The 27,886-nt window shown below is 52.8% G+C and overlaps 10 protein-coding genes and 2 non-coding genes across 12 annotated transcripts; 6 read left to right on the forward strand and 6 right to left on the reverse strand.

Annotated features, from left to right (window-relative positions):
* Nucleotides 1–62: 62 nt before the first annotated feature.
* On the forward strand, nt 63–2,882 carry ASPACDRAFT_31194 (bifunctional terpene synthase/polyprenyl synthetase family protein; the record flags this gene model as incomplete). Its single annotated transcript, XM_020199792.1, has 9 exons — nt 63–339; nt 409–431; nt 487–749; nt 849–1,530; nt 1,738–1,892; nt 1,951–2,114; nt 2,175–2,276; nt 2,333–2,478; nt 2,562–2,882. 9 exons carry the CDS (start codon nt 63–65, stop codon nt 2,880–2,882), a joined length of 2,133 nt encoding a protein of 710 aa, XP_020054773.1.
* Nucleotides 2,883–6,343: 3,461 nt separating this feature from the next.
* On the forward strand, nt 6,344–8,155 carry ASPACDRAFT_44941 (uncharacterized protein; the record flags this gene model as incomplete). The annotated part of the gene is made up of 5 exons (XM_020201517.1): nt 6,344–6,750; nt 6,823–7,222; nt 7,251–7,431; nt 7,482–7,728; nt 7,807–8,155. The coding sequence occupies 5 exons, from the start codon at nt 6,344–6,346 to the stop codon at nt 8,153–8,155; spliced, it is 1,584 nt and encodes a 527-aa protein (XP_020054774.1).
* Nucleotides 8,156–9,266: 1,111 nt separating this feature from the next.
* Nucleotides 9,267–10,112, reverse strand: ASPACDRAFT_79874 (uncharacterized protein). The gene is made up of 3 exons (XM_020205516.1): nt 9,922–10,112; nt 9,805–9,867; nt 9,267–9,747 (listed from the first exon to the last, which is right to left on the reverse strand). Exons 1-3 carry the CDS (start codon nt 10,082–10,084, stop codon nt 9,416–9,418), a joined length of 558 nt encoding a protein of 185 aa, XP_020054775.1. The 5' UTR covers nt 10,085–10,112; the 3' UTR covers nt 9,267–9,415.
* Nucleotides 10,113–11,593: 1,481 nt separating this feature from the next.
* On the forward strand, nt 11,594–11,665 carry ASPACDRAFT_t202. Its single transcript has one exon. It is a non-coding gene; the product is annotated as a tRNA-Arg (tRNA).
* A 1,001-nt stretch (nt 11,666–12,666) lies between these two features.
* Nucleotides 12,667–12,782, reverse strand: ASPACDRAFT_t208. The gene has a single exon. It is a non-coding gene; the product is annotated as a tRNA-Leu (tRNA).
* A 653-nt stretch (nt 12,783–13,435) lies between these two features.
* Nucleotides 13,436–13,780, forward strand: ASPACDRAFT_44943 (uncharacterized protein; the record flags this gene model as incomplete). The annotated part of the gene is made up of 1 exon (XM_020201518.1): nt 13,436–13,780. One exon carries the CDS (start codon nt 13,436–13,438, stop codon nt 13,778–13,780), a length of 345 nt encoding a protein of 114 aa, XP_020054776.1.
* Nucleotides 13,781–14,919: 1,139 nt separating this feature from the next.
* On the reverse strand, nt 14,920–16,504 carry ASPACDRAFT_122241 (isopenicillin N synthase family dioxygenase). Its single transcript, XM_020196512.1, has 3 exons — nt 16,031–16,504; nt 15,319–15,974; nt 14,920–15,260 (listed from the first exon to the last, which is right to left on the reverse strand). The coding sequence occupies exons 1-3, from the start codon at nt 16,407–16,409 to the stop codon at nt 15,210–15,212; spliced, it is 1,086 nt and encodes a 361-aa protein (XP_020054777.1). The 5' UTR covers nt 16,410–16,504; the 3' UTR covers nt 14,920–15,209.
* A 134-nt stretch (nt 16,505–16,638) lies between these two features.
* Nucleotides 16,639–19,012, forward strand: ASPACDRAFT_122243 (nucleobase cation symporter-1 family protein). The gene is made up of 6 exons (XM_020196513.1): nt 16,639–17,347; nt 17,396–17,500; nt 17,546–17,921; nt 17,976–18,118; nt 18,169–18,239; nt 18,317–19,012. The coding sequence occupies exons 1-6, from the start codon at nt 16,908–16,910 to the stop codon at nt 18,850–18,852; spliced, it is 1,671 nt and encodes a 556-aa protein (XP_020054778.1). The 5' UTR covers nt 16,639–16,907; the 3' UTR covers nt 18,853–19,012.
* Nucleotides 18,989–19,914, reverse strand: ASPACDRAFT_31187 (uncharacterized protein; the record flags this gene model as incomplete). Its single annotated transcript, XM_020199790.1, has 3 exons — nt 18,989–19,078; nt 19,154–19,362; nt 19,461–19,914. 3 exons carry the CDS (start codon nt 19,912–19,914, stop codon nt 18,989–18,991), a joined length of 753 nt encoding a protein of 250 aa, XP_020054779.1.
* Nucleotides 19,915–20,295: 381 nt separating this feature from the next.
* Nucleotides 20,296–21,488, forward strand: ASPACDRAFT_122244 (NmrA/HSCARG family protein). Its single transcript, XM_020196514.1, has 3 exons — nt 20,296–20,563; nt 20,629–21,040; nt 21,094–21,488. Exons 1-3 carry the CDS (start codon nt 20,390–20,392, stop codon nt 21,423–21,425), a joined length of 918 nt encoding a protein of 305 aa, XP_020054780.1. The 5' UTR covers nt 20,296–20,389; the 3' UTR covers nt 21,426–21,488.
* A 273-nt stretch (nt 21,489–21,761) lies between these two features.
* Nucleotides 21,762–22,250, reverse strand: ASPACDRAFT_44948 (uncharacterized protein; the record flags this gene model as incomplete). The annotated part of the gene is made up of 1 exon (XM_020201519.1): nt 21,762–22,250. One exon carries the CDS (start codon nt 22,248–22,250, stop codon nt 21,762–21,764), a length of 489 nt encoding a protein of 162 aa, XP_020054781.1.
* A 2,798-nt stretch (nt 22,251–25,048) lies between these two features.
* On the reverse strand, nt 25,049–25,585 carry ASPACDRAFT_44951 (uncharacterized protein; the record flags this gene model as incomplete). The annotated part of the gene is made up of 1 exon (XM_020201520.1): nt 25,049–25,585. One exon carries the CDS (start codon nt 25,583–25,585, stop codon nt 25,049–25,051), a length of 537 nt encoding a protein of 178 aa, XP_020054782.1.
* Between the last annotated feature and the right edge of the window lie 2,301 nt (nt 25,586–27,886).

A 27,886-nucleotide genomic window follows, 5' to 3' on the forward strand; every position in this document is an offset into this window, starting at 1 on the left:
CTTCTCGTCCATTTCTGCCTCGTTCTCTTCTACTGCCTCGCCTCTTTCATTCTCTCCGGAGCATGGAGTTCAAATTCTCTGCGGTGGTAGACCCTAGCACCTACCAAACCCAAGGGTTGTGCGATGGCCTCACCGTGAGATATCACAAGAACACCGAGCTCGAGGAAATCGATTGTCTAAGATGTCAAGAGCACTGGCGCGAGCAAGTCGGGCCGCTGGGGCTCTACAGGGGCGGATTGGGTCACCCCTGGAGCGGGATGAGCATTGCTATCCCTGAAGCCCTTCCAGAAAGACTCGGAATTGTCTCGTACGCGAATGAGCTTGCGTTTCTTCATGATGGTGAGATCTGATGTCTATGCCATGTCTTTCAGTTGCTTGCTGCTAGTAGACTGACAAATTCTGGGTCAGATGTCACCGATATTGCTAAATACGTATGAATCCCCCCTCCCGTGCAGACACGAGGACAACGGGTGGACTAACAATAAGTACCAGGGCGACGAACATAACAACGATCTCAAAGCAGCATTCGATCAGGTGATCAGCACCGGAACTATAAAGCATGCCGGGTCTGGAAAGCGCGCGTTGCAGGCGTACGTTGCAAAACGGATGCTGAGCATTGATAATGACCGCGCAATCACTTCCCTCAAAGCCTGGTCGACCTTCCTCGAGAAAGCAGGACGACAGGAGGACTACAGGTTCAAGTCCGAAGACGACTACCTAAAATACCGGGTTCATGATGTCGGGATGCTGTCAGTTTCTCTCTCCCTCTCTTTTTTTCCTTCTCAACCGTGTTTCCTACTCTTCGCTTGGGAATCAATGCTAGACTGGGACTAATTGGTGAGATTTAGGTTCTGGTATGGCCTGCTCACTTTCGCGCAAGCCATCACCATCCCTGAAAATGAACTGGACACCTGTCATCAGCTTGCCACCACTGCGTACCTTCACATGGCGTTGGTGAACGATCTGGTCTCCTGGGACAAGGAACGCCAGAGCGCCGCCGCCTTGGGAAAGGATTACGTGACCAACTTCATCTTCGTTGCCATGGAAGAACATGCGATTTCCGAGGATCAGGCCCAGGAACGATGTCGCCGAGAAATTCAAAAGGCGACCGTCGACTACCTGCGGGTCTTCGAGGAGGTCAAAGCTCGCGACGACCTCTCCCCTGATACCAAGCGGTATCTGGAGTCGGTCCTGTACAGCATGAGCGGAAACGTGGTTTGGAGCTTCCACAGCCCGAGATATTACACTGACGCATCGTTCAGCGAGCGCCAGCTGGAGTGGATGAAAAATGGCATTCCCAAAGCACAGACGTCTGAGGGTGGTGCGTCCGGTGTGGATCAAGGTGAGGTCAAAATCCACGATCGCACTATTAATGGACATCACGCGGTGACCAGCAATGGTACTGGCACCGGAAGTCATGACACTCTTAATGGAGATGGCACTGCCCATGAGAACAACAGCCGGGATGCTTCAATCCCGGGAAGAACTACCAATGGAATTAGCAACAGTGACACAAGCCTGCTTAGCGCGGTTATCACTCAGCACCTTTCCGGTCGTGATGGCTTTAAACTTGGAGATCATGACAGGAAATTGGAATCAACCAAGGATGGAGGCCATGATGTCAAAGAGGTAGAATCACCGCTCCAAGGGCAAGATCTTGACGCGAAGGTATGAGACATTACTGCTTTCTTTCTCGAGGCATCCGCAGTTTGCTGATTCGACGAATCCGATCAACAGGTTCTACAGGCCCCATACGAATATATCACGGCTCTTCCATCCAAGGGATTTCGGGAGCATGCAATCGATGCCTTGAATGTCTGGTTCCGCGTGCCGGCCGAGAAACTAGCCATCATCAAATCCATCATTACAATTCTTCACAATGCGTCCTTAATGTCTGTTCTTTCTTTGTTTACTCCGTATCTCTAGTGCCACATGTCTGACCATTTCCAGGCTCGATGACTTGGAAGACGGATCGGAGCTTCGACGGGGCAAAGCATCAACCCACATGATCTTTGGGCTCGGTCAGACGATCAACTCGGCCAACTATCAGCTCGTTCGCGCATTGCAAGAGATTCAGAAACTGGGGGGTCCTAAAAGCTTGCTTGTATTTACCGGTATGCGTCACGAATCCCCTCACGGCAACTGGGCCACAGCTGACTCTTGTTATCTTAAAGAGGAGCTGCACTACCTCTACGTGGGTCAGTCCATGGACCTGTATTGGACCAGTAATCTTATCTGTCCTTCTATCAATGAGTATTTCCGGATGGTTGAGCACAGTGAGTTCTGAAATCCCCCAATTGAGAGCAACGCATGGCTCTAACGCCTGGATTAGAGACCGGCGGTCTCGTCCGCCTCTTCGGTCGCCTCATGGCCCTTCACTCGACGAATCCCGTCAAAGTCGATATGATCGACTTCTCCAACCGCCTCGGACGGTACTTTCAGACCCGGGACGACTACCAGAATTTGGTCTCTGCTGAGGTATGGGCCCCTCTCCTCTCCCTTTCCTTTCCATTCCACATGCTGGGGAACTAGCTGACTAACCACCGCGACCAAAAAAACAGTACACGAAGCAAAAGGGCTATTGCGAAGACCTCGAAGAAGGGAAATTCTCCCTCCCACTGATTCACCTCCTGCAAACCATGCCAGAGAACCATGTCCTGCGGAATGTCTGGATGCAGCGGCGCGTCCGCGGCACCGCGACGCACGCCCAGAAGGAGACAATCCTGGAGCTGATGAAACGGAACGGAAGCCTGCAGTTCACCGAGGATACGCTGGGGATCTTGTACGGTCATCTGGAGAAGAGCATCGGTGAGCTGGAGCGCAGGTTTGGCGCGGAGAACTTCCAGTTGAGGTTGATTTTCGAGCTGTTGCGCAACGGGTAGGGTAGAGAGGTGCGCGCCCCGTGGGTGAGTGGGTGGGTTGGGGGTCGGGGCGTGCAACTTGGAGTTCTCGTATTGTTGGGTCAGTTGCGTTTGCTTGTGACTTGTTTCCTGCTTCTCATGCTCTTTGTGTCTTTTGGCGAATGTAAGTAGTCATCTTTGGTAATTTTTCCGGTTGGATATCCTTTCCAGCACTTCATGGTTGTTTGGTACTCCTGGTGGACGATGACTTGGTTTGTAATTTTTCCGTACCTCTTGTTTTTGCTGTGTATCTGCTGTTAACGGACCTGCCGGACTTTCACGACCAGATATTTTCCGGAGCAGTGCACATTTCGTATCAATCGCTTTCGAGGTATTGGCAGTCATTATACTGGCTGGTATCCCATTGTCGAGCGCACAGTAAGTGAGTGTTTTGTTTTAGTTGGGATGTGCGATTGCGGCCGTCGTGGGATAAAACCTGAGTCCTGCACTATTGTTCGAGATAATACGCACCCAAGTGGTTGACCTCGTCGGAATCTCTGCAACGCGTGTTTGCTTGCCTCTCGCAGTCTAAATATGAGACACAAAAGAGACGTGAGTGTTTGATGACCGCGAGAGAAGTGAAACAAAGATCGTTTTTGCGAGGAACGCAGTGGTTGTGTCGAGGAGGCGGTGGTACTAGATCATTCCTACCAAACCGAGGCGTAGTGAGTTGATACGCACATAGTGAAGATGGCATGGCAGGTCGTACAGTACTTGCGCCGCCAGTCTTGCTCCAACAAATTATCTACCATATTTTCTCGGTCGGAAGCTCAAGGAGAGTGTTTTCTCCAGGTCAGTGCCCTTACTCAATGAGGATGAAGATGCTGAATGCAAGCTGCTGTTCGTTGTATTGGAAGCCGGTTTTGAAATAAATAGATAGTAAGTCCGGCCAGAAACCATCCTATAAAGAGGATACAACGCCATTGACGTAGGTGGACTAGCTTGCATCACGCTATGGACTTGAGATCCCCACTTGTACAACCAATGCCTTCTTGAGGCAAGTTAGCCTTGTTGCGCTCATAATGAGTCTGTATAGACACACTCCTGAGCTCGTGTAACTTGGTGAGTTGGTGCGCAGGAAGTATCATCTTAGTCGCTAGCAGCAGTCGATGCTCTTCAGCTTTGCGCATTTGCACTATATCTTTCTCGGGTGACACTCCGCACAAAGCTGCAACACACAAGTCAATTATGGGGATAAACATACGAATCGCCTTCATCACAGTGCTCGACAACAGTGCAAGGTACACAGAGCTTATGCGACCGCGCATAAGCTACACAACTCCACGCTCGACAAGCCTACCTGCTTCTTCCTCTCAAGTCATTAGTCACCATCTCCAGGCACAGCCGGAGCAAGACAGGGTTAATCCAGTCAGTTCATTACGATATGTCAGCACGCTCAACCTTCCACATATGATATCGCATTTCCGTCCTCCCTTCCCATAAAGTGATATCATCGGCGAAGAAATTCCGTGATGCATCGACGAAATCAGGGCTGTGTTTGTTTCGTGGCTGAATAACTGATCATGCCCCTTGCGCGCCAGCCTGTGATAATATATCCGCAGAGCTCGCAACACCTTCCCTGAGGTCCTCTAGCCCTGCCGCCCAGCCATTCCTGCTGCCGGTGCTGCGGACCGATGGAGATGATCTACGTCATGTGACAGGATCATCTCTGGAGTCAGGGGTGCTTGATCCGAGCCGTTGGATGAACGTCTGTAGGGCATGTTCGTCGAAGGCGGTATTGCGTACTCCATACTGCGGAGGTCACGACTCCAGATTCTTTAACACTCGCCGACCGGCAATTGGCCCCCTCAATGGTGAACCGGAGCTGAAGACGCATTGAAGGGGGAGAGAGGGATCTGACGCGCTCCTTGCATTCCATCTCGAAACACAATGATAAGGACTGTTGTCATCAGCCGTGGTTCGCAGATGACGAGCTTCGGGGTAGGGGAGGGGTTCATCGTGCAAGAATCTACTCAGTTAAGGTTAGTGATGTCATGATCGAGCTCAAAGATCAGACATGTTAGTGCCGAAGTTGTTGATTCTTGCCCTAGAGGCGAATCGGGTTCGCATGGTGACAGGAAGGGAAGGGCGGGCGCCAAGCCGGCCACCCGCAAATAAAGGTCGGCCCCACCCAAACCCTTAAACAGCCGGTCGAGCTGCAAATTTTTGGTTGTTTCATGCAATATCGACGAAGATCATCCGAAAGTCAAGACAAGATGATTACGCGGCCAAGGGGTGTTCCCAGCTCCTTTGTTGATGTCTCGATCGAGCAGAGGACATTCAATCAATTTTTCTTGCCAAGATGGCATCACTGGTCATCTACAACCAGCAGATAGCCCGTCAAAGCATCGCATCGTCGGGTCTCGCTAACTCGTAGATTGGAACTCTCAGCACCTGCTTCGAGAAAATTACCCAAAACAGACTAGCGAGCAGCCACAACCATAATAAGAACTTCTCGGCAAGAAGGGGAGAAAAAACCTTGGGCGAGAAGGTAAGGCAAGAAGCACGGGCCAGCGTCAAAAGCGATCCACCCGAACCTTGGGACTGCACGTGGATCCCGCGGACCTCCAACGGGTCCCTCAGGGCTGTCCTTTGATTCCTCTCCACCGGTTCAGGTTCGTGGCAATTTGGGTACCCATCTAGTGGTCCTGCATGAGCAACAGTAGCTTTCTCATTCATCAAAATAGCAACAGCCTTTTCTTGATAACTGTCATAGCGGAATTTTGGGCGGGATGATCATAGATACAAGCTGTAGCTTGATGTAGGCACAAGCTTCATGCCGCCAATCAGACTGGCCCCATTCCCCTTGTGACTCCTGCATGAATGCATGGAGCTTCGTAGGGTGAATAAGACACCTTCCGAACTAGGGCTACTAAGGCAGCCACCATGTACGAAGTAGCCATCTGGGACCAATGCACAGAAGAAAGAAGAAAAAAAGAAAAGGAAAAAGGCATGACGGATATGAAAATTCTTCCTAAATCAGCACGCCCCTCTGAGTCTCTCACTGGGGTCATGGCCTTACTACTGATATAATTGAACGACCCCAGTGCGGTCGCACATGTCCAATGAAGTAAGCGCGCGGACCTGCATGCGTCTCAACTCACTGATCATGCAAATAACCCCTCGACGATCATCGTTCAGTCAGGAAGGGGATCACATAATTTAGCACGCTGATAACCCAGCATACATCTTGCTGCTACAATTCCGATACCCAGGCCGCGCGGCAGCCGACCGAGCGCAAGTCTGGATGGCGAGAAACTCTATGGGCGGGACACATATCGGTCGAGCGATACCCACTCTTTTACTTAAGCTGCTCAAGAATCAGATTTTTACTAAGTATTTCTGTCTTTTCAAGCTAGCGCATATATTTATTGCCTGTCAGGAGAGGAGTAGACCCCTCTCCCTTTCTTTCTGTTCTTCATCCCAAAACATACACACTCACCATGGCCATCTTTGACCGTGTATTTCGAAACAAGGGCCAAGAGGCCCCGGTAATCGTCGACGAAGAGGCCAAGGGCCCTCACTTCACTGTATTTTCCAGCCCAGAGTCGTCTCAACCTAACAGCGAGACTTCATCCGGCTTTACAACTCCAACAGAAGAGAAGAGCCTCGCTCCGCTGGGGCAATGTCCCGAGATCGGTCGGCTGGCCTCCTGGCGAGGCGCGTTGATCCTGTTGGTGACCTCCGGCTCTCAGTTCCTCGACAATGTGTACATGACGAGCGCCAACGTCGCGCTCTCCTCGATCCAGAAGGAGTTTGACGTGAGCAGCACCAACCTGCAATGGATGATCTCTGCATACACCTTGACATTTGGCGGGTTCCTGCTTCTTGCCGGGGTCCTATCCGATCGGTAACTCTCTCCCATCCCAGCAGTAACCCGAAACCCAATTCAACCCTTAATTAACCTTTGTGTCGTGTTCAGATACGGCCGGAAGAACATTCTGTGCATCGGCCTATTCTGGCTGTCAGTCTGGACCCTGGCGATCGGATTCGGCCAGTCCTTCATCTCGCTCACCATCTTTCGCGGCCTGCAGGGCATTGGCGCGGCCATGACGGTCCCGTCCGCGATCGGGATCATCAGCGCCTACTTCACGGGCGTGGATCGCACGCGCGGCCTTGCCATCTACGCTTCCTCGGGAACCGTGGGGTTCTGCGTCGGGCTCATCTTCGGGGGGTTTCTTACCTCATCGCTGGGGTGGCGGTACATCTACTACTTCATCGTGATCATCACGGGGTCGCTGTGCATCCTGGGGGGCGGTGGTTCTGCCCCGGGACATCATGCCGAAGGAGAAGCCCAAGATGGATTTCGTGGGCGCATCGATGTCAACGGCAGGGCTGATCTTGCTGCAGTTCGTCCTGTCGAGCGGCGGCACCTACGGCTGGAGCCAGCCGTTCATCATCGTGCTGCTGATCCTCGCGGTCGCACTGCTGGTCGCCTTCACCGTGCTGCAGAAGTTCATCGCCTACCCGCTGATGCCGCTCGGGCTGTGGAAGATCCCCAACTTTGCGGGGCTGTGGATCGCGGGCTTCAGTGAGCCTCCCTCGTCCTTCTTCTAACGATGACTTACTGACGAGAAACAGCCTGCTACGGCAGCTACCAAAACGTGATCTACTACATCGTCCTAATGGCGCAGGAAGTCGACAAGCTGTCCGCGGGCCAGACGGCGCTGCGCTTCCTCCCGATGGGGGCGATCGGCTTCGTCGCCTCGATGGGCACCGGCAAGGCGCTGGAGTACGTGAACGGGAAATACACCCTGCTCGCCGGGCTGGTCCTGACGGTGGTGGCGCCGATCCCGAGCAGCATCACCGCGAGCCCTGAGTCAAGCTTGTACGTGCCCCCTGGGACCCAGTCTAGTTCCCCTCCCGCCTTCCCAACCTCAATCCCGAATACTAACACAACGCAAAGCTGGACAAACGTCTTCCCCACCTCCCTAATCAGCATAACGGCCGTCTCCCTCATCTTCGTCACAACCAGCACCTGCATCCTGACCACCGTCCCCATCAACGTCAAATCCCTGTGCGGCGGGATGCTCAACACCGCCTTCCAGATCGGCTCCGGCGTCGCCCTCGCCATCTCCGCCGCCGTCACCGAGGCGGTCGACATCGAGAAGGGCCACGACCTCGCCCACCAGTATTCTACAGGATTGTGGTGCTCCGCCGGCCTGGCCGGGTTAGGGCTGCTCGTGGCGCTGTTCTCTGTGCGCCGGAGGGGGATCGCGCCCGAGAACCGGGTGGATTCTGTTTGCGCTATCTAAGTTTTTCTTGGCCATGTTGGGTTATGTAAAACTTTCGACTTGTGGGTCTCACGATGCTGTCTTTTTTTTTTTTTTTTTTTTTCCCTGAGTTGTCGTTATGGCGCGATGAGGGTACGATAGATGGAGTTGGAGTTTTACGGTGGCGATTTTTTATTTCTGAATAGATATAGTGATGATGGCGTGATGGTTGTGAGTATTCTAGCTACTTACCTAACAGATATGAACAACTTGAGTCTAGTTGGTTGTATTGGTGGTAGGGCAGATTTAGTTTTTTTGGCAGACTGCAAAAAAAGAAAACAAAAAAATCAGTTGGCGGGGTCCACGGTCCACGGCGCGCGGGTCCCGCTGGTGGACCGGGAGATTCCCCGACAGCTCATTACCGAGGGGAAGGGGAAGGGGAAGGGAAACCATAGATTTTTAGAAGGCCCGGGCGGCCGGGATAACTGTCTAGTACCTAGTTACTCTATCCAAGAGTCGGCTTAGGGCATATAGCTGGCTACGCTGCTTGGATTGATATTGGAGGAATCTGATGACAGGAAAAACACTAATCAAGCTCATGAGGCTCTATCACACACTGTCGAGGTTAGCTACATACTCAAACATCGACCGGTGGGCAAGAACTAAATTTCTGCAAGCTAAAATCGACACACCAGCCAGGAACCGAAAGACGCTCGGAATACCCAAAGAGGAAGTCCCGGGAACGGGGTCTAGAATTCTGCAGTTCCAGTGCGCTGTGGTTCGGGCGAGTGGGCCGGGAGGGTACCATGGATCGAGATTGGGGACTAATACTCAGGGACGAGCTGGGTATCAGCTATGGTCACATTATCCAGGATTTGAGATTCACGGACTGCTAGTCGGCAGTCGTATTTCTGCATTTTTCATGCTGCCAATGGCCTACAGACTGAGGCCATGGTGGGGATAAGTCCAGGCCAACAGTGTGTGCTAGCGCGGAGAATGAAGTCCCTGTAGGGTTTACTGCTGACTTGTATAACGACGCCCCACTAGGGGCTACTGGGGGCTTACAGCATGCTACCACACTATACTCATTGCAGGTAGGTGATTGGTTACAAGTCTAGCGATGAAGTCATCGAATCAGCTATGTAGCAAAAAGAGCAGATAGCAGCATATATATCATTCATTGACAATAAGCGACCGGCAAACTGCATATTAACGCTGACTGCAAATCACATAGATATTCTCACAACAGCGCCAACCAGCACCATTGTCCCCTCTCACTGGGCCCCAAGATTATACCCCAACTCAGCTCGCCTTGTCCATGACACTGGGCGTCGAGTACCCACTGGGGTACAGGTTCGAGTAATCGAAGTAGAACTGATAGATACCCGAGACGTTGGTCTCCTTGAGGCGGAAGCTATCGGTCAGAACGCCCGAGTCCTCCTCCCACATCAGCCACGAGCCGTAGAAGATGAAGTTGTCGGTCGCCGCATCGGAGGGGGTGTCGTAGCCGTTGCCCGTGAAGCCGACCTCGGTGATCTCGTCCGCGGTCGGGCGGATGTAGAAGAGGGTGTCCGCGTCGAGGGTGACGCCGTCGGTGGTGGCGGTGGTGGTTATTTCGGTGTCGGCGATTTCGACTGCGGGGGGTTAGGTACACTAAAAAGAAGTAGGGCAGAAAATCAGGGGGGGAATACAGGTGACATCGGTGGTAACAGAGCCGTAGGGCCAGGCGGTGGAGTCGCCGGCGTAGGCGAGACCTGGAGGTTTAACTATCAGCTTGAGCCTTTATGCCTGGGCTGGAGTGTATGTACCATCGGAGTAGAAGAGCTTCATGGCTGAGCTGGTGACGCCCCAGGCGTAGAGGCTGAAGGCACCGCTGGGGTTGCGCTTCTCGAGGCTAGCTTCAGCCTCGGCGGCAGGCATGGCCAGCGCTGCAGTGGCCAGGGCCAGGGTGGAGGCAAGAGTGAACTTCATGGTGCGAGTGGTGGTGGAGGGCTATTGCGATGCTTGGGAAAGAATAGATCATCGATAGAGGGACGACGCTTTTATCTATAGATTCCTCGCACGGCTCGGAGTTAGCTCAAGCAACAGAGTCAGGTAGGCACAATAGCCCGAGCAAAGCCTAGCAGAAGAATGGAATCTACTACTGATCCTTTGGTGGTCTCGAACCATACAGCAGGAGCCTGCAGAAGCGTGCCGACCCACAGAGGAAGTACATACCCCGGCTAAGGCCGCCGGAGTCCTGGCTGTGTCCACTCTCAGGGCCTTATTCTGCTGAGGAATGTTGGGAACTCTCTGCAGGAACCAAATCAGAGGCTCAGCCGAGTGAATAGCCCGATTGAGCCTGGCGACATACGTATGCTTCGTGGCGCCCAAGCTTTATCTGGGATAGTGCTAAAGACGGCCGTGCTTGGCGGGCGCTCCACTCGCAGGTGCCCTGCCCCTCGTCACGACTCAAGTCACCACAGCACAAGTCCATCACTAGCGGGTCAGCGTCATCAAATAAGGTAAAGAAGGTGAGGCTGAACTACTAGAGGTGGCGACCATCTATGAGCCTTCATATATCAGACAGGGTTACCTCAAGCTATGCAGTGAGTTGAGCATGCAAGAAGTGTGGAGTGCAGCGAGACCACCTTGAGCCGCAGCACGAACGCACGAGGCTCCAGGATTTGCGCTATGAAGATGCTAAATCCAACGTAGCTTTAGGGTGGAGAATGTGTCATGCTGAGGTGATGATTCTTCAGTTTTCCAGGGCAGACGTTCCGTGATTGGGAATGGTCAGATCCAAGAAGGACACAGTAATCCTGGCTTCGATAGGGCAGGCTTGAGCGCCCTAGCTCAAAGCCAAATGTGTGGCAATGGCCATGAGGTCCAGGCTCTAGAGCAGCACAACACCAGTCGTTTTGGGGAGTGATCGGCGACATGAGGTCTCGACTCGTTGTATGAGTCATGGGTGAGTTGTACACAAAATCATTGCAGGTACAAATATCGTATGAGGGAATTCGATAAGGATGGGTGAACCTATGGGGTACCTTGTAGTGCTCCATAATATAGCAAGAGCGCTAGTTCGATGAAGGATGCTATGGCTTTAATTTCATTGCCGCTTAGTAAGTCCGTTCAATATGAGTTAACTTCGTCCTAACCTTTCCACGAGCTATCCATTCCAAATCCTGTTGAGTCGACAACCTAGGGTAGTGACCTTGATCCTTCGCCGGAAGCCTCGAAAAGGTTTACCCCTGCTCAGTATGCGTAAAGGCCTTCGGATCCAGGGGCTGGCAATTCAAGGTGTATATGAGCGAGGCTGATAATGTTTATGACAAGCATACCTCATTGCTGTGAAATATTGAACAATGGGGAGTCTGTCGGAGCGGAGTACATACCAACCATTTCCGGTGCGCAGGAATGACCTAGTCGCCCACATGTATAGTGTTGTTGTTGAGTTTTGCCTCATAGATACAAGCTACCTGCCATCTTTCAACAGCTGGCCTGCTGGCCCAATGGTAAGGCGCTTGACTACGAATCAAGAGATTGCAGGTTCGAGCCCTGCGTAGGTCAATCTTTTTGTCCATTCTCCTTCACAATCCATGTGAAGGACTTTTTATGGATCTCTCCCATAGGCGTCACCTTTGATGTCGATTGGACGGTCTGGCAAAAGCTAGCTTGACAATGTGTGTCTTGATCTTGGCTCAGGGCTAGGTAGCAATTGCATTGTTAGCTGCAGGTTTGCTGCATGTGTGCGGGTCCGACAGTTCAAGACGCCTTAGAGATGATCGTCGGGCGGGCCTCGGATACTGCTGCAAGATCGACATAGTTTATCATGTTTGAAAGACTGGACCATGGCATCAGACTCGGAGCAGAATGGGGGGGGGGAAACATGCAGTATGCAGTCTGCTTTGTGGTATGGGTGGTTTGCCTGAAGGAAAGTCGGAGGGGTTTGTTGCTAGTCAACAAGGCTGCTATATATTTTCGGAACCCTGTTTGCTAAGACTTTCTTCCAGATGGTTGGACATCAGGTCAAAAGTCAGTGATATGGAATTTGCCGTACTCGAGAAGAGTTGAGGATAGTACACCAGTGCCTCTTGGACGATTTCAACCTCGATGATCGACGATAAATAAGTACTGGTTGTCGTGAAACTTTCGTGCTTAGAAATTTCCCCGAAAAGAAGGACAAACCACAAGTCGGCACGGCACACCGGTGAATGCTGCAGTTATCCTCGTATGTAAAGTACATATGCACCACCAATAGAAAGTTCAGCCAACTAGAAAACCGGAGCATGTCAGTTATTCTCGCTGTAGCTACAAAGGTGAGCTTTAGCCAATCGAGCTGCGTGGTTAAACTTCATGCGACCGTGTAATTGCTGCGGTCGCGCCAAAGGACCCAGCAGCGAACAACACACCCAGATCAAGTACAGCCAAGTACAGATAGTATGGTACGAAACTAGGCTACCACTTCATAAAACATTTAAAAATCCAGATCAGGATTAGAATGCCGACATGTGCGACAGTACACATCAAAAGTCAGATCCAAGACAATACTGGAACAAAATAAAAAGTTATGACAAGAGTGGGATTCGAACCCACGCCACTTGCGTGACTAGGAATACTGCTCGTATGAGCGTATGTGTGATCAGATACCTGACCCTAGCGCCTTAGACCGCTCGGCCATCTTGCCTTGATTGAGTAATAGTGCTACTGTACGTATATATAATGTCAGTCTTACAGAGACTGCAACCCGCATATCACAGCTTGTCACCAGGCCAGGTATTATGAACACTACAGATGGTATTATTATGGTCCAGCTGCTGTTTACTGCATGACTATGTATGTACATCTGGAATTAGAGGAAAAACTTCACTGTATTCTTCGCTGGTTTAAAAAGTACTGGGTGAAGACGATTCAATTCCAAGCCACACAAATTGTCTACCCGTGCGTTTGAGATATATCCCCGCTCCTCAGTTGTTCACCACTCCTGGAGTTGCGTCTTATGTGAAATGCTAACACGTAGGGTCTATGCGGGCGCCCGTTACCTAGACAAAGAAACATCCTCCGTAATATGTTCCGTCAATCCTCACACGCTATTCACGGCCGACCGTCCAGATTGAAATATACCGGCAAACGAATGCCAAACTCTTTATACCAAGAACCTCTTTGTACACTTCATCTTCCCAGACTGCCAGTCGCGGAGACTATTTAGATCCTCTTCCACCTGCAGAAGCTACAGAAACACCATCCCCACACCAGCCACTTTGCCGTCACCATAGTCAAGTTCGACCAAAACCATAGCGAAGTTTGACCCACCCCCCCCCAACAACACGTCCATTCAAAATGTGCGTCCAAATCTACCGCTGCCACGGCGGCTGCTGGCACCTCTACCGCGCCGGATGGCTGTCGTGCGACAAGGCCAAAGCCCGCCCGAACAAGGAGCTCTGCCTGCCCGCATCCGGCAACAAGCGGGACCTTCCGGGCTTGTTCAACCGGATCATCGACCCTGACGAGCCCATGTTCTGCGAGATGTGTATGATCGCCATGAAAGAGGGCCATCACCGGCCGTGGGATCTTTTTGCCCGGATACGAGCGGCTGTCGAGGGGGCGGAAGAGCGGGATGATGCCCCCCAGGAAGATGACACCCGGGAAGATGCCGCCAGAATGAACGAAGGGGGGCCCATCTGATTGATGCAAGACCACTGGCTCTAACTAACCTGGGGGAGCAGTGTTGAGATCCATGATGGTGTTTTGTTTTTCAGGACCTGGACTTTTATTTCCCAGTCTGAGGACCGGATTCTGATTATGAATTTTTCCTTTCAAGCTTCCCATCATACATCCAGTAGAAACCAAAGTTCCTGTAGGACGCAATGTAGTCCAGAGATTCTTAACGCATAATCTCCCTTTTGTACTATACGTCTATGCCTACCGCGGCGGATCCGCCGACCGCAATTCCGAACGGGAAGGAATAGCCCTAACAATCAACTTCTATAAAAACCTGCCAATATGCCTCGACGACGACGACGACCAGAATCACCCGTCAACTTTTTTACATTTCTGAATCAATGCACAGTATCTACAAAACTCCGTCTGACCTCCCTTCTTCCCATCTTCACATAGCCAGAAAGGGACAGCATCTTCCACTCTGTATTCTCCCAACAAGGGCCCCGAGACAGACCTTGATTCCAAAATCTCTGCGTTTCATATTGACGAAGAAGACTGTCCCCCAAGATAATCTACTACTTTCCGGTCAACGGAGACATAATCCCATCAGGTTGCAAGAGATATGAACGCATAAATGACCAGAATAGCCGAGCAGGCGTCCAGTACGAATAGCACAAAGCGGACTATCGGTGGAAGAAGAGAAGAAGTATTCTCTTCGCGATGGTGTGGGCTTTTTTGACTCGAGATGTATCATACAGAATGGATTAACACACCACAGAAGATATGAAAACCTTCCCCCGGGGCCATCAGATTAACCAGAGATAGCGCAGTAGCCCCAGAAGACCACAGAACAACCCCCGTCAGACATGATTCTCTGGGGCTACACAACCACTTGATATCCCCTAATGTAGTCTATCGCACCTCAGCTGTCTTGCTAGGTAAGCCAGCACACGACTCGGCACCACCACAAGCGTTCCTGGAATAATGGTCGCTCGCCGACTAATGCAAGCTTATCGACCAATCGGAAGAATCGCGCTTGGCGAGTCCCTGAGCGTGCCACATGGATTTCCAGGTGGCGTATTCGTATCTCCCTTATCTGCGATCTCTCGGATGTCGCCGATGGTTCCATGATGGGCTAGCCTACTCTGTCTGGGAGAAGATACAGTGGGGTTAGTTTAAGATTATTCTCAATTTCGATCGCGTCCAATCAGCATGGTTAGAGTACAGTCTACTATGTATGGCTCGCGATCGTAGATAGGCATGAAGCACTGAGCGGGTGCCTACCAGATAGTATGGACTATAGCACCCGAAAAGTAGGTAGCATACTACCAGCTCAGCGCAGAGGACATACCCCCAAAAACCCTTACTACAACAAATGAAACGTGTAGATCAAGCCGCCCCTCCCAGCTTTTACCTGCAACCCTCGTAGCTAACCGACCCCCCAGCCCCAAAATCAAGGCCGCACAAGCAACCCCTGCGCCAGCGCCAACCGATCGCGATGCCACTACATCACTCAGCAAAGTCCTCATCACATAACCAACACGGGAGAAGCTTGAACTCACCTGCCCACACGAGATCGGCTCATACAGCGGCGGATGCGCCGCGTCGACGCACGAAGGCACGACGCGACACACGGCCTCCGGATTGAACCCGAGAAAGAAGGGCATGGAGTAGCGCGAGGCGGGCTGGCGGTTGAAGACGCGGTGGACGGTGGAGCGGAAGCGGTTGTTGGACAGGCGCTGCAGGAAGTCGCCGATGTTGACGACCAAGGTGCCGGGGATGGGGCGGGCGTCCAGCCACTCGTCCTGCGCGGAGAGCACCTGCAGCCCGCCGGACATGTCCTGCCACAGCAGGGTGACGCATTGGATGTCGGTGTGCGAGCCGATCCCGACCTCGAGGGTCGCGTCGTTGGTGGCGGGGCCGTCCGGGGTGCCCGGGTAATGCACGTACAGACCGTCTGCGCCGGGGTGGGTGACGAGCTCGTCGAAGTAGTCGTCCGGGAGGTGGAGGGCCAGCGCGAAGATGCGGATCATCTTGCGGGCGAGGGTTAGTCGGGCTTGGTAGAAGGCGGTCGTGGTTTCGCGGAAGCCTGGAAGGTGGGCGGTGCCGGCCCAGAGGGCGCGGTCCTGGTCGTCGTCGTCGTCCGCGGGTAGGTTTGCGGGGTTGGCTTGTGGGTCGCGGTGGGGGTTGTAGCGGAGGGAGAAGGTCTCCTTGCGGTCTGGGGTTGGATTAGTGTACAGTACGTCCAAAGTGGTGATCAGGGGGAGGGGTTACCCCTGGATTCGGTCTTGTTGATCTGCGTGCTTCCGACACCATGAAACCCGTCCATCAGTTTCATTTTGGCGGAGGCGACTTTCAGTTTGTCTTCTTCCGACTGCTGGAAGAATGCTTGTGCCTGGGCGAGGGCTTCCTGGATCAGCTCGTCGGGAATGCCGTGGTTCTTGATGTAGAAGAACCCGGTGTTTTCCGCAGCAGCGCGCACTTTTGCAGCTCGCAGCTCGCGTTCGTGTGCATCACCATCGATAGGGTTGAGGTCGATCACGGGTATCTCATCCTTGGTCGGGAGGCGGGGAGGCGCCGTCGACACGCGGCGGTACTCTGGCCCATTCAAGGTCAGCAACTCGACATGGGTGTATTCACATTCGGTCGTCATTGTGAGACTACAGTGAATTAAGTTCGGGTCAGCCTCGGCTTGGTAAGGGAATCTCATCTGTTTTGTGGTACTCGAGTTAGTTAATTTGCCACGCTGAGGTCTGCATGCATGTGCTGGTGGTAGGTATGTTCTGTATTTATCCGATTCGAGAAACTCGCGCGGGGAACCCCGCCCCGCCAAGTCACCACTCCGCAAGGCTGCGAGATTAATTTATCGCTGGTTCTCGGTCGTCCAAGAGAAACGCCATCCGACCTTGGCGGCAGATAAGCTGATTACGTCTGCACTAGCAGATAAGCCGGAAGTGTTGGTCGATTCAGTGAAGTCGGTCGCGTGTGCCACTTATCACCGTTGCACCCAGCAGGGTGTCATCCCCGTCTCTTATCTACGGTCGTATTACCATCCCTGTCCAACCCCTGGCCAGAGAGTGGCTACGGGCTGGTATTTAACCCCTCTCGCGGTCGCAAGGGTGGGAACAACCAGAACAGGAACGACAACAAGATGTCGATACTCGCGATCCTGCACAGGCGCCTGCTGGTGAAAAGCCTCGATCAGCATGGAAACGAGCGAATTGTGGAGACCCTCGACAATGACTCCATCCGACCCACCCGCGCCAAAGATCGGACATGGACGCAGTTCACATATGTGATGTTCTGGTTCTCGGCGGTGGCCAACGTCAGCAACCTCTACGCGGCCTCCACGGGTATGACCATGGGGTTGACCATGTGGGAGAGTATCGCGTGCAGCTTCGGCGGGCAGTTCATGGCGGGATGCCTCATGGCGATCAACGGCCGCGCCGGGGCCATGTATCGCATCCCGTATCCGGTGCTCTGTCGCTCGAGTTTTGGCGTCTGGGGCGCGCTGTGGCCGACCTTCAATCGGGCGGTCATGTCCATTGTGTGGAACGGAGTGAATATGACGCAGGGTGCGCAGTGTCTCTAGTGAGTGTGTCGGGGTTGTCCTTGCATGATGCTTGCTGATGCACGCAGTGTGTTTCTTCATGCGATCTTCCCTTCGATCGCGCACATTCCCGACACAATGGGGCCGAAGTCGGCTCTGACCTCCGCGCAAATGATCTGCTTTGTGGTGTATTGGTATGTTCTCGCATCGATGGACGGATGTTTCACTAACATGAGAAGGTTGATCAACTGCGCCTTCCTGGTGGTACCGGTTCCGAAAATGAAGATGCTGGTCTACATCAAAGTGGTCGTGTATTATGCCGGCGCGTTAGCGATGCTGGCGTGGGTCGTTTCCCTGGCGGGGGGATCGCCCGCGGCACTTCGGGCGTCCTCGTCCGTGCACGGACAGGAGAAGAGCTGGCTGATCTGCAAGTTTCTGTGGCTGGGACTGGCCAGCTGCGGGACTTTTATCTCGAACGCAGCGGATCTGCAGCGATACGCACGTAAACCCAGCGATGTGATTCTGGGGCAGATCATCAGCTTTCCGGTCTCGGGACTGCTGGTGGCCGTCATCGGCAATGTGATTGCAGGGTCGAGCGAGAGCATATTCGGCGAGGTGGGTGCTTCTCCTCCGGTAGATGCCACCTTGTGTTAGTGCTGACCATTGCAGCTCATCTGGAACCCGCTGACCTTCCTGGACAAACTCATGGACGGCGACCGCTACACGCACGGCAACCGCACCGCTTGCGCCTTCATCTCGCTAGCCTTCATCTACTCGACCGTCTTCTCCGCCATCTTCGAGAACTCGATCCCGTATGCCACCCCCTGTCTTACCCATTCACACCCCCACTAACACCCCACAGAGCAGGCAACGACATCGCCGCCCTCTGGCCGCGCTACATCACCGTGAAACGCGGCTTCTTCATCTGCGCCAGTAAGCCCCTCCTTATTCTCATCCAGACCCTCCCAAACCCACAGGCCCGCACCGAACTAATTTCCGGGTGACACAAGTCCTCTCCTTCGCAATCTGCCCCTGGTACCTCCTCGCCACGGCCTCAATCTTCATCACCTTCCTCTCCTCCTACCAGATCTTCCTGTCCGCGATCGCCGGAATCTTGATCTGTGATTACTACCTCATCCGCCGGGGCCATTTGCACGTCCCGGCGCTGTACACGGCCGACCCATCGGGCATCTACTTCTATCTGTACGGGATCAACCCGCGCGGCTTCGGGGCGTATATCATCGCCGTGGCGCCGAACTTCTACGGGTTCCTGTCGCAGATGGGCGTGCGGGCGCCGCTGGGCATCGAGCGGTTCTATTTCGTGGCGTACCCGGTCGGACTGTTGGTGGCGTTTGCGGTGTTTGCGGGCTTGTGTGCGGTGTGGGGGCCGCGGGGGGTGGATCGCGGGCTGAAGGGGTGGCTGGAGCCGAGGGATTATTGGGATGAGTTTGATGAGATGGCGGTGCAGGAGGGGGTTGGGGTGGGTGTCGGGGATGTTGAGGTGGTGAGGGAGGTTGCGGGCGGGGTGAAGGGGGAGAAGGTTTAGGGCTTTTGTGCCGTTGAAGGGCTATGGGATGATGGGGACTTGGGATTTATGGGGGTTAGGCATCGTAGGGAGGTATCTTGATTAATCTATGACTTCATGGTTGTGAAGGTGTACAAACCACACTCAAGAAATCCCATCACCACGTCTCGCAATATGGCCGAAGATCCAGCTCATGAGTAAACGAAGACCTAGGCTGGCTATGCAGAAACCAATACGACTCGGCAATCTAATCCCAATCAGCATTCAAAATTACATCTGAGGTCTAGGTAAACTATGGCGCAAACCACAGCAATGCACTCACCCAATCAGGATCGATCTTCGCATCCGGCTTATCCTTCATATACTCCCTGGTCTGCTCCGTCGCGATGATCCCATCGATGATCGCATGCGCCACATGGACGCCCCTGGGCCCGAACTCCCGCGCCAGCGACTGGGCCAGCGCGCGCACGGCGAACTTGCTCATGGCGAAGGAGCCCAGCCCGGACCCTCCCTTCAAGGAGGCCGTTGCCCCTGTACAGCAGCACAGCATTAGCGTCATCCCCATACCTCATCGCGCTTGCACGCCCCAATTCCCCAGTTGCGACCGCAACGGTACGCGAGAAACATACCCGTAAAAATCAGCGTCGGCGCCAACCGCGCCGGGGGTGTCTCCCCCGCAGCGCGCAGCAAGAACGGCAACACCGCCTGGGAGAAATTCGACGCGCCGCGGGCGGTCGCCTCCAGGCTTGTCAAAAACTCGGCGCCCGAGTCGAGGAACGGCGCGCGGGAGAACTTGCTGGCGACGTTGAAGATGGCCGCGGCCACGGTGCAGTCGGCGCCGAATGCGCCCTCGATCTGCTGCATCGTGGCCTCCATCGCCCCGGGTTGGGTCACGTCGGCCGGGATGCCGAGGGCGGTGCCCCCGGACTGGTTGATGCCCTGCACCAGCGGGTCGAGGCTGGACTGCCGGCGCGCGAGGAGGACGACCGGGTAGGTCTGGGCGAAGCGGCGGGCGATGGAGGCGCCGGTGCCGGGTCCGGCGCCGGCGATGATGGCGATGGGTTTGGCGAGTTTTGTGGTCATTGTTTTTGTTAGTTGATTCTGGGGGATTCTAGGGGTAGGAAGGTGATTATGTGTGTGCTGTGGGGAAACAGGGGGGTTCAATTTCAGGGTTGTTTCGGTATGGTGTAAGCATCAGTCATGACGTATCGAATCAGTGTGGGCGCGTGTGTGTGCGTGTCTGACTAAATTCCTCGGGCTTGATTTCAGATCCGCCGCGCCGTGATTATTAAGGAAAAGTGCTGCAGCCACTCCATGCGGGCTTACGGCGATACGAGCGATTACATGAGCTCGGCCCCCCGAGAGTACGAGCTGACTCAGGCAATACCCCGCGAGGGGAAGTCAGTGCCAAGGACGGAACTTATAAATGGTCAGTCTGGGTCAGCTTGACCAGAGAAGCAACCAGCACAAGTAACACTGCAGTCTCACTCTACTACCTCAATAGTAACTTTCATCCAATCTATCAACAAATTTCTCCTTTTTCCCTTATCTTATCGCCATGTCTCAAATCCTCACCGTTTTTGGAGCCACAGGCAACCAAGGTGGCTCGGTCATCAAGTCCATCCTCGCCGATCCCGCCCTGTCCAAGCAGTGGAAGATCCGGGCCGTCACCCGCGACCCCACCAAGCCAGCAGCCCAGGCCCTAGCCGCCCAGGGCGTTGAGCTCGTCACCGTAAGTCTATCCCACTCCACTACCCTAACTTACACTCCATCATGACTAACCTCCCCCCTCAACAGGGCGACATGTCCTCCACAGAGGCAGCCCTCCCCGCCGTCACCGGCGCCCACACCGTGTTCCTGGTGACCAACTTCTGGGAGACGATGAGCCGGACCACCGAGGTGGCGCAGGGCAAAGCGGTGGCGGACGCTTCCAAGCGCGCGGGGGTGCAGCACCTGATCTTCTCCTCGCTGCGGGACGTGACGCAGATCAGCGACGGCCGCCTAGCCCACGTCAGCCACTTCGACGGCAAGGCCGAGATCGAGCAGTACATCCGCGACAGCGGCGTGCCGGCCTCGTTCGTGCTGGCGGGCCTGTACATGACCAACTTCTTCCAGATGCTGAACAAGCAGGGCGATACCTATACGCTGGCCTGGCCGGTGGATATGACCCAGGCGCAGGTGCCGTTGTTCGATCCTGCGGAGGATACAGGTATGATTGTTGCAACCCCCAAGAGAATGAGGACTAATAGGGTTGGGGGATAGGCAAATTCGTGAAGGCGGCGATCAAGCACTTCCCGTCTTCGGTGGGTCAACGTATCCTGGCCGCGGACGATTACTACTCGCCGCAGAGGATTGTGGATGAGTTCCACGAGGTCACCGGGTATAAGGTCCAGACGGCACGGATCCCCGAGGAGGTGTTCAAGTCGTTCTTGCCGGCGCCGATTGCGCAGGAGATGCTGGAAAATATTCTGCTGCTGGAGGATCCCGGGTACTATGCTGGGGAGTCGCTCGCGCCCTCGCGTGAGCTGTTGGATGAGAGTGATAAGCCCACTTCGTGGAAGGAGTTTGTGGCGCGCCACAAGGAGAAGTTTTAAGCTAAGAGGAGTTTTACCTCAAAGTACCTAGGTAGTGATTTAATTGGATAATATTGAGGACTGAATTTCTGATTTTGCGTAACATCGTATTCGAATTGATTTTTTATGAAATTGACTCGGCCACCGATTGTAGTTAGTTCTTCCAGATAGCTTGGAATTCCACCATCTTCGCGCTCCCATCAGAAATGATTATTTCATGAAAGGCCCTAGAAAGACTTATCACGCGATTGATATATCGCATGAGAAGAGGGGTACTAGTGACCAGGGCTTGAAAGGGAAAAGAGGGTGGATTCTGCACGGAGTTAGGTAGGCAGTAGGTAATGTAGGGGGGAGTAGCTACTGCCCCTCACCATCACGCGCTTCCACATGACGATCTCCTTCCACGCCATCTACCGCTCCCCGCTGCTCACCATCACCACCACCGCCGCCACCGGCATTATGATCAGGGCCGTCGTGCAACTTAGCAACCAGCAGCATCGCATCCAAAGGCCACAAGCTCTCCCATAGCCATGCCTCAACGCGAGCCTTGATCAACCGCATCAGTTCCCGCGAGATGAGCATCGGGTCGTCATGCAGCGGCGCGGACTCGTCGCTTTGCTGCTGGGCTTCCTCTTCCAGCCGCTGGAGGAAAGCCTCCGGCTGGTCGATTTTTGACCACCCCGCCAGCACCGCGCAAAGCTTTTGCTCGGTCTGGATATGACGCTGCGTGCGATGCGTGGATTCGAGCTCTATCTCCTGCAGCATCTGTTGCAGGAATAGAATGTGGTCCACCGACTGTCGGGCTCCGGCGAGAAGGGAGGAGTAGAGGTTCTCTAATTCTGACATCTTGGGCGGCTTTGGAGTAGGTTGTGCTTGTTGTGCCGTGGAGATTGAGAGAATCGGTTGGTTGTTGTTGTTGTTGTTGTTGTTGTTGTTGATGATAACCAATGGCTCAACCGAAGTAGGTTGTCGTGAGCCTTTTTATAGGTCTGACCAAGTCTGAGAGGCGAGTCACTCACCAAGCATTGTAAGCTTGGACCACAAGGCTTTGTCACGCACTGGAACAATGAATTGGTGGATTTTTTCATGGAGACTTCAGGCTCGGCTTGCATTGTATCATTGTCCCTGGGACAAGGCCTCTGTGAGACTTCTCGAACTTGGCTAGAATCTACTCGATGCTATGTGAACGAGATGAAGAACAGATCATTTGCTATAGACGAGTTGGGAGAAGTCCTAGGCTGTAGGAAGGGGAAAACTTTCAAGGTAGTCAGTGAAGTTATATAATGACTAACTCGATAATATTGAGGGCTGATTTTCTAATTCTGCACAACATTGTATTTGGATTAAGTTGTAATGTAATCTTATAACATCAATAAAATGGTCGTAGGAGCACGTCTCACGCAATCAATATATGACATGAGAAGAAGGTACTACCTCCTAGCGACCAGGGCGTGAAAAGGGAAGGGGAAGTAAGACCTAGGAGGTGGGCAGCAGGTAACTTACCTCTTATCATCATCCCCACCACCATCACAATCCAGGCTGCCTGCCCCCGCCGTTCAACTTTGTAGCCAGCTCGCTCGCATCAGCGGTGCGCAGGTTCGTCCACAGCCACGCCTCCGTGCGGGCCCTGAGCAACGGCAGCTGTCGCCGCGAATGGACCATCTTTTCCCGCAGCGACGCTGACTCCGCGGTCAGCTGCTGGGCCTGTTCTTCCAGCCGCCGAACGGACGCACTCCGCTCGCTGAGTTTCGGTATCGCCGCCAGCAGCGAGCTCAGCGCGCGCTCGTTCTCGTTGCGGAGCTCCGTGCGCAATGCGTACCCGGTCTCGATCTCCTGCTGGATCGTTTCCAAGAACAGGACCGTGTCCACGGAGTATCGGGCGGTGGCGAGCAGGGAGGCGTAGAGGTTCTCGGTCTGTGCTTCGGACATCTTGAGTGGATTTGGGGGGCGCTGCGCTTGTGGTATTGGGTTCTGAGGGTGATGGTTAACCGATGGGTTGGCGGGGTGGTGTCGTGAGCCTTTTTATAGATCTTACCGAGTTCCCGAGGCGAGTCATTATCAAAGAACTGTACGCTTGGGTCATAGGGAGTTTGTAATACACTAGAACAATGCATTGGTGGGCTTTCCATGGAAGAACAGTACAACTGCTACAGACGCTACGGGGGAACTTCAGCAATCGCTTGTGGCGTGAAAGAAGGATCGTAGCGACTGGCAAACCAGTTCGCTATATTTGGCTCTTTCTTTATAAGACTTTGGATATCGAATTTGACCACTACGTTCATAGATTCCATAGTACAACTTGACAGGCCTATCATCACGGCCAATTTTCTTGGACACTTGGAATGAGTCTTTACTGTCTGAGCAAGATTTACATTCGATGATCGCGTTACGTTACTGTGCACAAATGATTATATTTCATATATTTTTTTGATTGTAAAAGCCCTATCCCATCAGTGTCATACTAAGACACCAATGAACGAGGGCAAGGATAATAAAACCCTAATGGAAGGGCAGCTCCAAAGGCATCCCTCACATCTCAAAGGAGAACCGAACACGACGCTTGTTAGAACGTTGCAGGCTTCTGCGGCGCGGGGATTTGACACCGGCAGGCTTGACCGGCGCGGGGTTCAATGCCCTCTCCACAGATTCGGTCTGGTGCAGCCCCCTCTCGAAGATGGCCCGGGCCAGCTGTATCTGCCTCCGGAACTCGCGCGCCTTCGGGGTACACGGCTTGATCTCACGCAGCAATTCCAGATGGACGCGACGCAGGTGCAGGAGTGCCTGCTCGAGGTCTTTGGTAGCCGAGCTCAGGGCTAGGTTCTCCCCTTTTGGCATTTTGGCGGGTGCAACGATGACAGATTTCCGAGAATGGGGTGGGGGCAAGGGGTCGAACTCGGTGCTATTTTGGGTGGGGGTGGGAATAGAGAGTTCGAATTGGGCTGCGTGGTGGCTTTATAAATAGTCGAGAGTATGGATATGCTACGATTTCAAAACCGTAACTAGAAGTCTTAAGGTCTTTGATGCCCAAGCGGGTCTTTATTGCTAGGCAAAAATCCCGGCATCGGCCTTGTTTCGTCTCGAGCGTCTACGGATAAACTCCTGATCCACGATAGCCTAAAGAGTCTTCTAGGCTTATGTTGGAAAATACTCCGTCTGTTTATACAAAGATCCGTTCTTGATAAGAGACCAATGTTAAGTTTATCTCCGAGTTTGTCGCTTAATTCAAATTGATTGAAGGGTAGTGTATGTACTGAATTATCCGGATACTCTTGACAGTCTTTGTAGACCGGGTGCAAGGGATATAAAGGAGATTATAGGTGCACTTCAATTACTGCAACAAGGGACACAAGTATGTGCCCGCATCACAGATTTGCGACTATGAGATTAGGCATCATGAGAAGGTCCTAATGCAATGACATTGAAGTACATAACGTATAATTAAATAGAGCGCTAGTATTATTGTAGGCCCTATTTAGACCACAATCTGGAGTGTTAGAAGAAGACCGAGCTTATGAAAAATGGATAGATAGACTGGCATATGGAAAATATTTTTTTCTTTTTTCTTGATTGTTGAAAATCTAGTTCATCATGCCATGATAGCAACGAGGTACTAGCGTAAGGAACACTCCTTTAACGGGGCGGCATCACCGCACAGACCCGCGAGGCCAGAATTCCCCCTGCGTGCGGCGGCGGTCGAAGACGTCATACCCCATTTTGTGGACCCTTGGTGGAGGGTAACGATGTCGTGCCTCCTCCGCGCGGAACCAAGGGTCCTCCTCGGATGCCGCCGCGGCGTCCACCGCGGCATCGATCTCCTCGCCACGCCGACGATCCAGCGAGTCAGGCAACATCGAGTCTTGTATCTCCTGGTTGGAAGGCAGAGTCACCCGGCGCAAAGGCTGAGTATCTGCCGCGGGCAGAGACCAAGTATCAGTCTCGGGGGAAGACAGATTCTCCCGGGGCGAAGGCAGAGTATCCACCTTAGCAGCGAGCTCCCTGAGATACTGGGACGAGAATTGCAATAAACTCAGGGTCGCCTCAATCTGCTCCTTGAGTTGAGACACGCTTCGAGCATCGCAGCCGTGCATGTACCGCGAGATTACCCGCAAGCAGGCCTCGGCAAATTTCTCGAGGCTCTCCTCGAGGGGATCCATGGCCTCGTTTACTTCTGTCAGTACCATTTTGGACCGCGGTGTCAAACTGGCTCGTGGGTTGGTTGGGTGATGGAATGTTTGTCTGAGGGGTGTCAGGTTGGCTGAGTCCTCGATGGGGGATGGATGTGGATTTGAACATTGGTGGTTAGCGTCGCTTTTATAGGCGAGACTGAGATACTTGTCTCCGGGACTGAGTGTTGATGCTGAGATGACGGGGATAATCGGATGAGGCCGTGAGCGAAGATAAAGCGATTGTAGGCTCCTTTATGAGTTATAGAAGGATTTCGGGTCATCGTTGCTTGGTTATGAGGCTCTTGGAAGTATACTCTTCATTTTCAATTTTTCTTTGGAAATAGGCTGTACACATGTACGGACAATTGTGCGGTCATTGTTGACTAGGATGATTCTTTGTGCCCTGCCCGGACAGATCAAAGATGGCGAAAGCTCGGCTAAGAAGGATTTCGACTTCGGTGGACACCAAGTACTGAAATCTTAGGTGAGGGAGAACATCAGGGTTCACGAAATCCAGGAATGAATGCTCGGGAGACCGAATCAAGGCTCTACCCGCTTTCTGCCTGAGGCTGTCGGAGGGAGCTGATGTTGATGTCTGTTGATGTCTCAGTCAAGGTGATGGCTGGTCTGGCTTGAGCAGTTAAGAGTTTTTCGCCTCTTTCGTGCGGCGCAATGACAGTAGTAGAAAGAAAAGCTTTTGCGAGTTGATTGTGTATATTATGGTAGATTATTCTGAGGACGCGTAGCCTTGGGACCTAAATCTCATGGCTCATGGCATGATTGCGGAAGCATTGAAGCGAGTCTGATAGACACGAGGGAATAAATGAAAAAGGATGACCTTCGACCTTTTGCCTACTATATGATATTAATCCATAAAACGGGCAGGTAACTAAGGGCACTGCTATTTTGAGCATCATACCTATGACCTGCGGGTTCGTCCGGATTATAACTGTATGTAGGCTAGCAAAGAAGATTCTTTGAGAGACAGAAGAATAACTAAAAATAGTCAAAAAATTCTTTGAAAATACCAAGGACCAATATGTTGTCGAATGGTTGAACTTGTGTAAACATGTTCTTGTGACTTTAGAAGAGCGTGGTTGGAGCACAGCTCACAGCAAGCTGCGGATTGCGGTACCTGCCAGGCAGTCCCAACGAACCAAGGCACTAAGCGCATCCAGGCGATAAATAGGGTAGAGAAGGATCAATGGCACTGCCTTAGTTCTCAATTGCTGCCCGTTCCTCCATTTCTGAGCTGATATCCAGTAACATGTCTTCATCGGTCTCCGCCACGCGGATCGGGTATTGGGTCGCCTTCATCTCGGCTAGCCGTTGCTTCAATTCTTTGACCTGCTCCTCGAGCTCCTGCAACCGCTCCTCGTCATGCTTGATAGACTCTCTGTACTCTCGCAGACGCGCATGCAGTCTCCACTCGCCGTCGCGCAGCTCGCCCACTCGGTCCTCCAGGGCCCGCATTTCGAAGTAGCACACGCATCCCAACCCGCTGATGAGTACGTAGCCCGCGGAGAGGCTAAACACGATGATGTTGTAGTAGGCCCCGATGTCAGACATTGTCGTAGTTATAGGACTTCTATTCGCGGTCGTACACTTTGAAGATTTGGGCCAGGATTAAAAGGAATTATGATGAAAAGTTGGAGTTGAGCAGTGTGTGTTCGAGGTGCAACGCCTAGAAGACTTCGGGCATGCCGTAGCTTAAATAGGATCAACACAACCAAACACAAGACTACTTCTTTCTTCAGAGAAATCAGTATAGAAGTCGGTGAACGAGTATTCACTTAGCTGCCAAGATAACTTTTCCAGTGAAGTGGACTGTTTCCCTTCTTTGTCTCAAGTCTTTCACTGTGACGTATGGGTAAGTAGTTGACACAAACAATGCTCATTGTCTACTTCAATTTCCTTTGTTACTATCCCTTCGTTGGCAAAACCATTGTTATGTGTATTTGGCGATGGAAGTCGAAGGCTTGTGAGAGAATCGTACAGAAGATGAAACGTTGACTAGAAGAGGTTATGAGGTCTCCGTGTTTAGGCCGCTCACCGTTCACTCCGCCGGATCTTATTCAAGTACTTAAATAAGCCTACACAGCGACCGTGAATCATCGTCCATCAGTCACCCCAGAGTCTTGTATATACATAGCGACCCTAGATTGCAACACTTTGAATTGCCAATGACAGTACTAACCAGAATTGTTTCCTGTGATCTGTGAGCCTGTGCAAAAGATCTCAAGCAATAAGTTTCCTCAGCAAGCTTTTGATTATTGCTGAATGTGGGTTGGTTCTCAACGATGTAGCAACTAGATC

Source organism: Aspergillus aculeatus, assembly GCF_001890905.1.
Source record: "Aspergillus aculeatus ATCC 16872 unplaced genomic scaffold ASPACscaffold_11, whole genome shotgun sequence".
Lineage (NCBI taxonomy): Eukaryota > Fungi > Ascomycota > Eurotiomycetes > Eurotiales > Aspergillaceae > Aspergillus > Aspergillus aculeatus.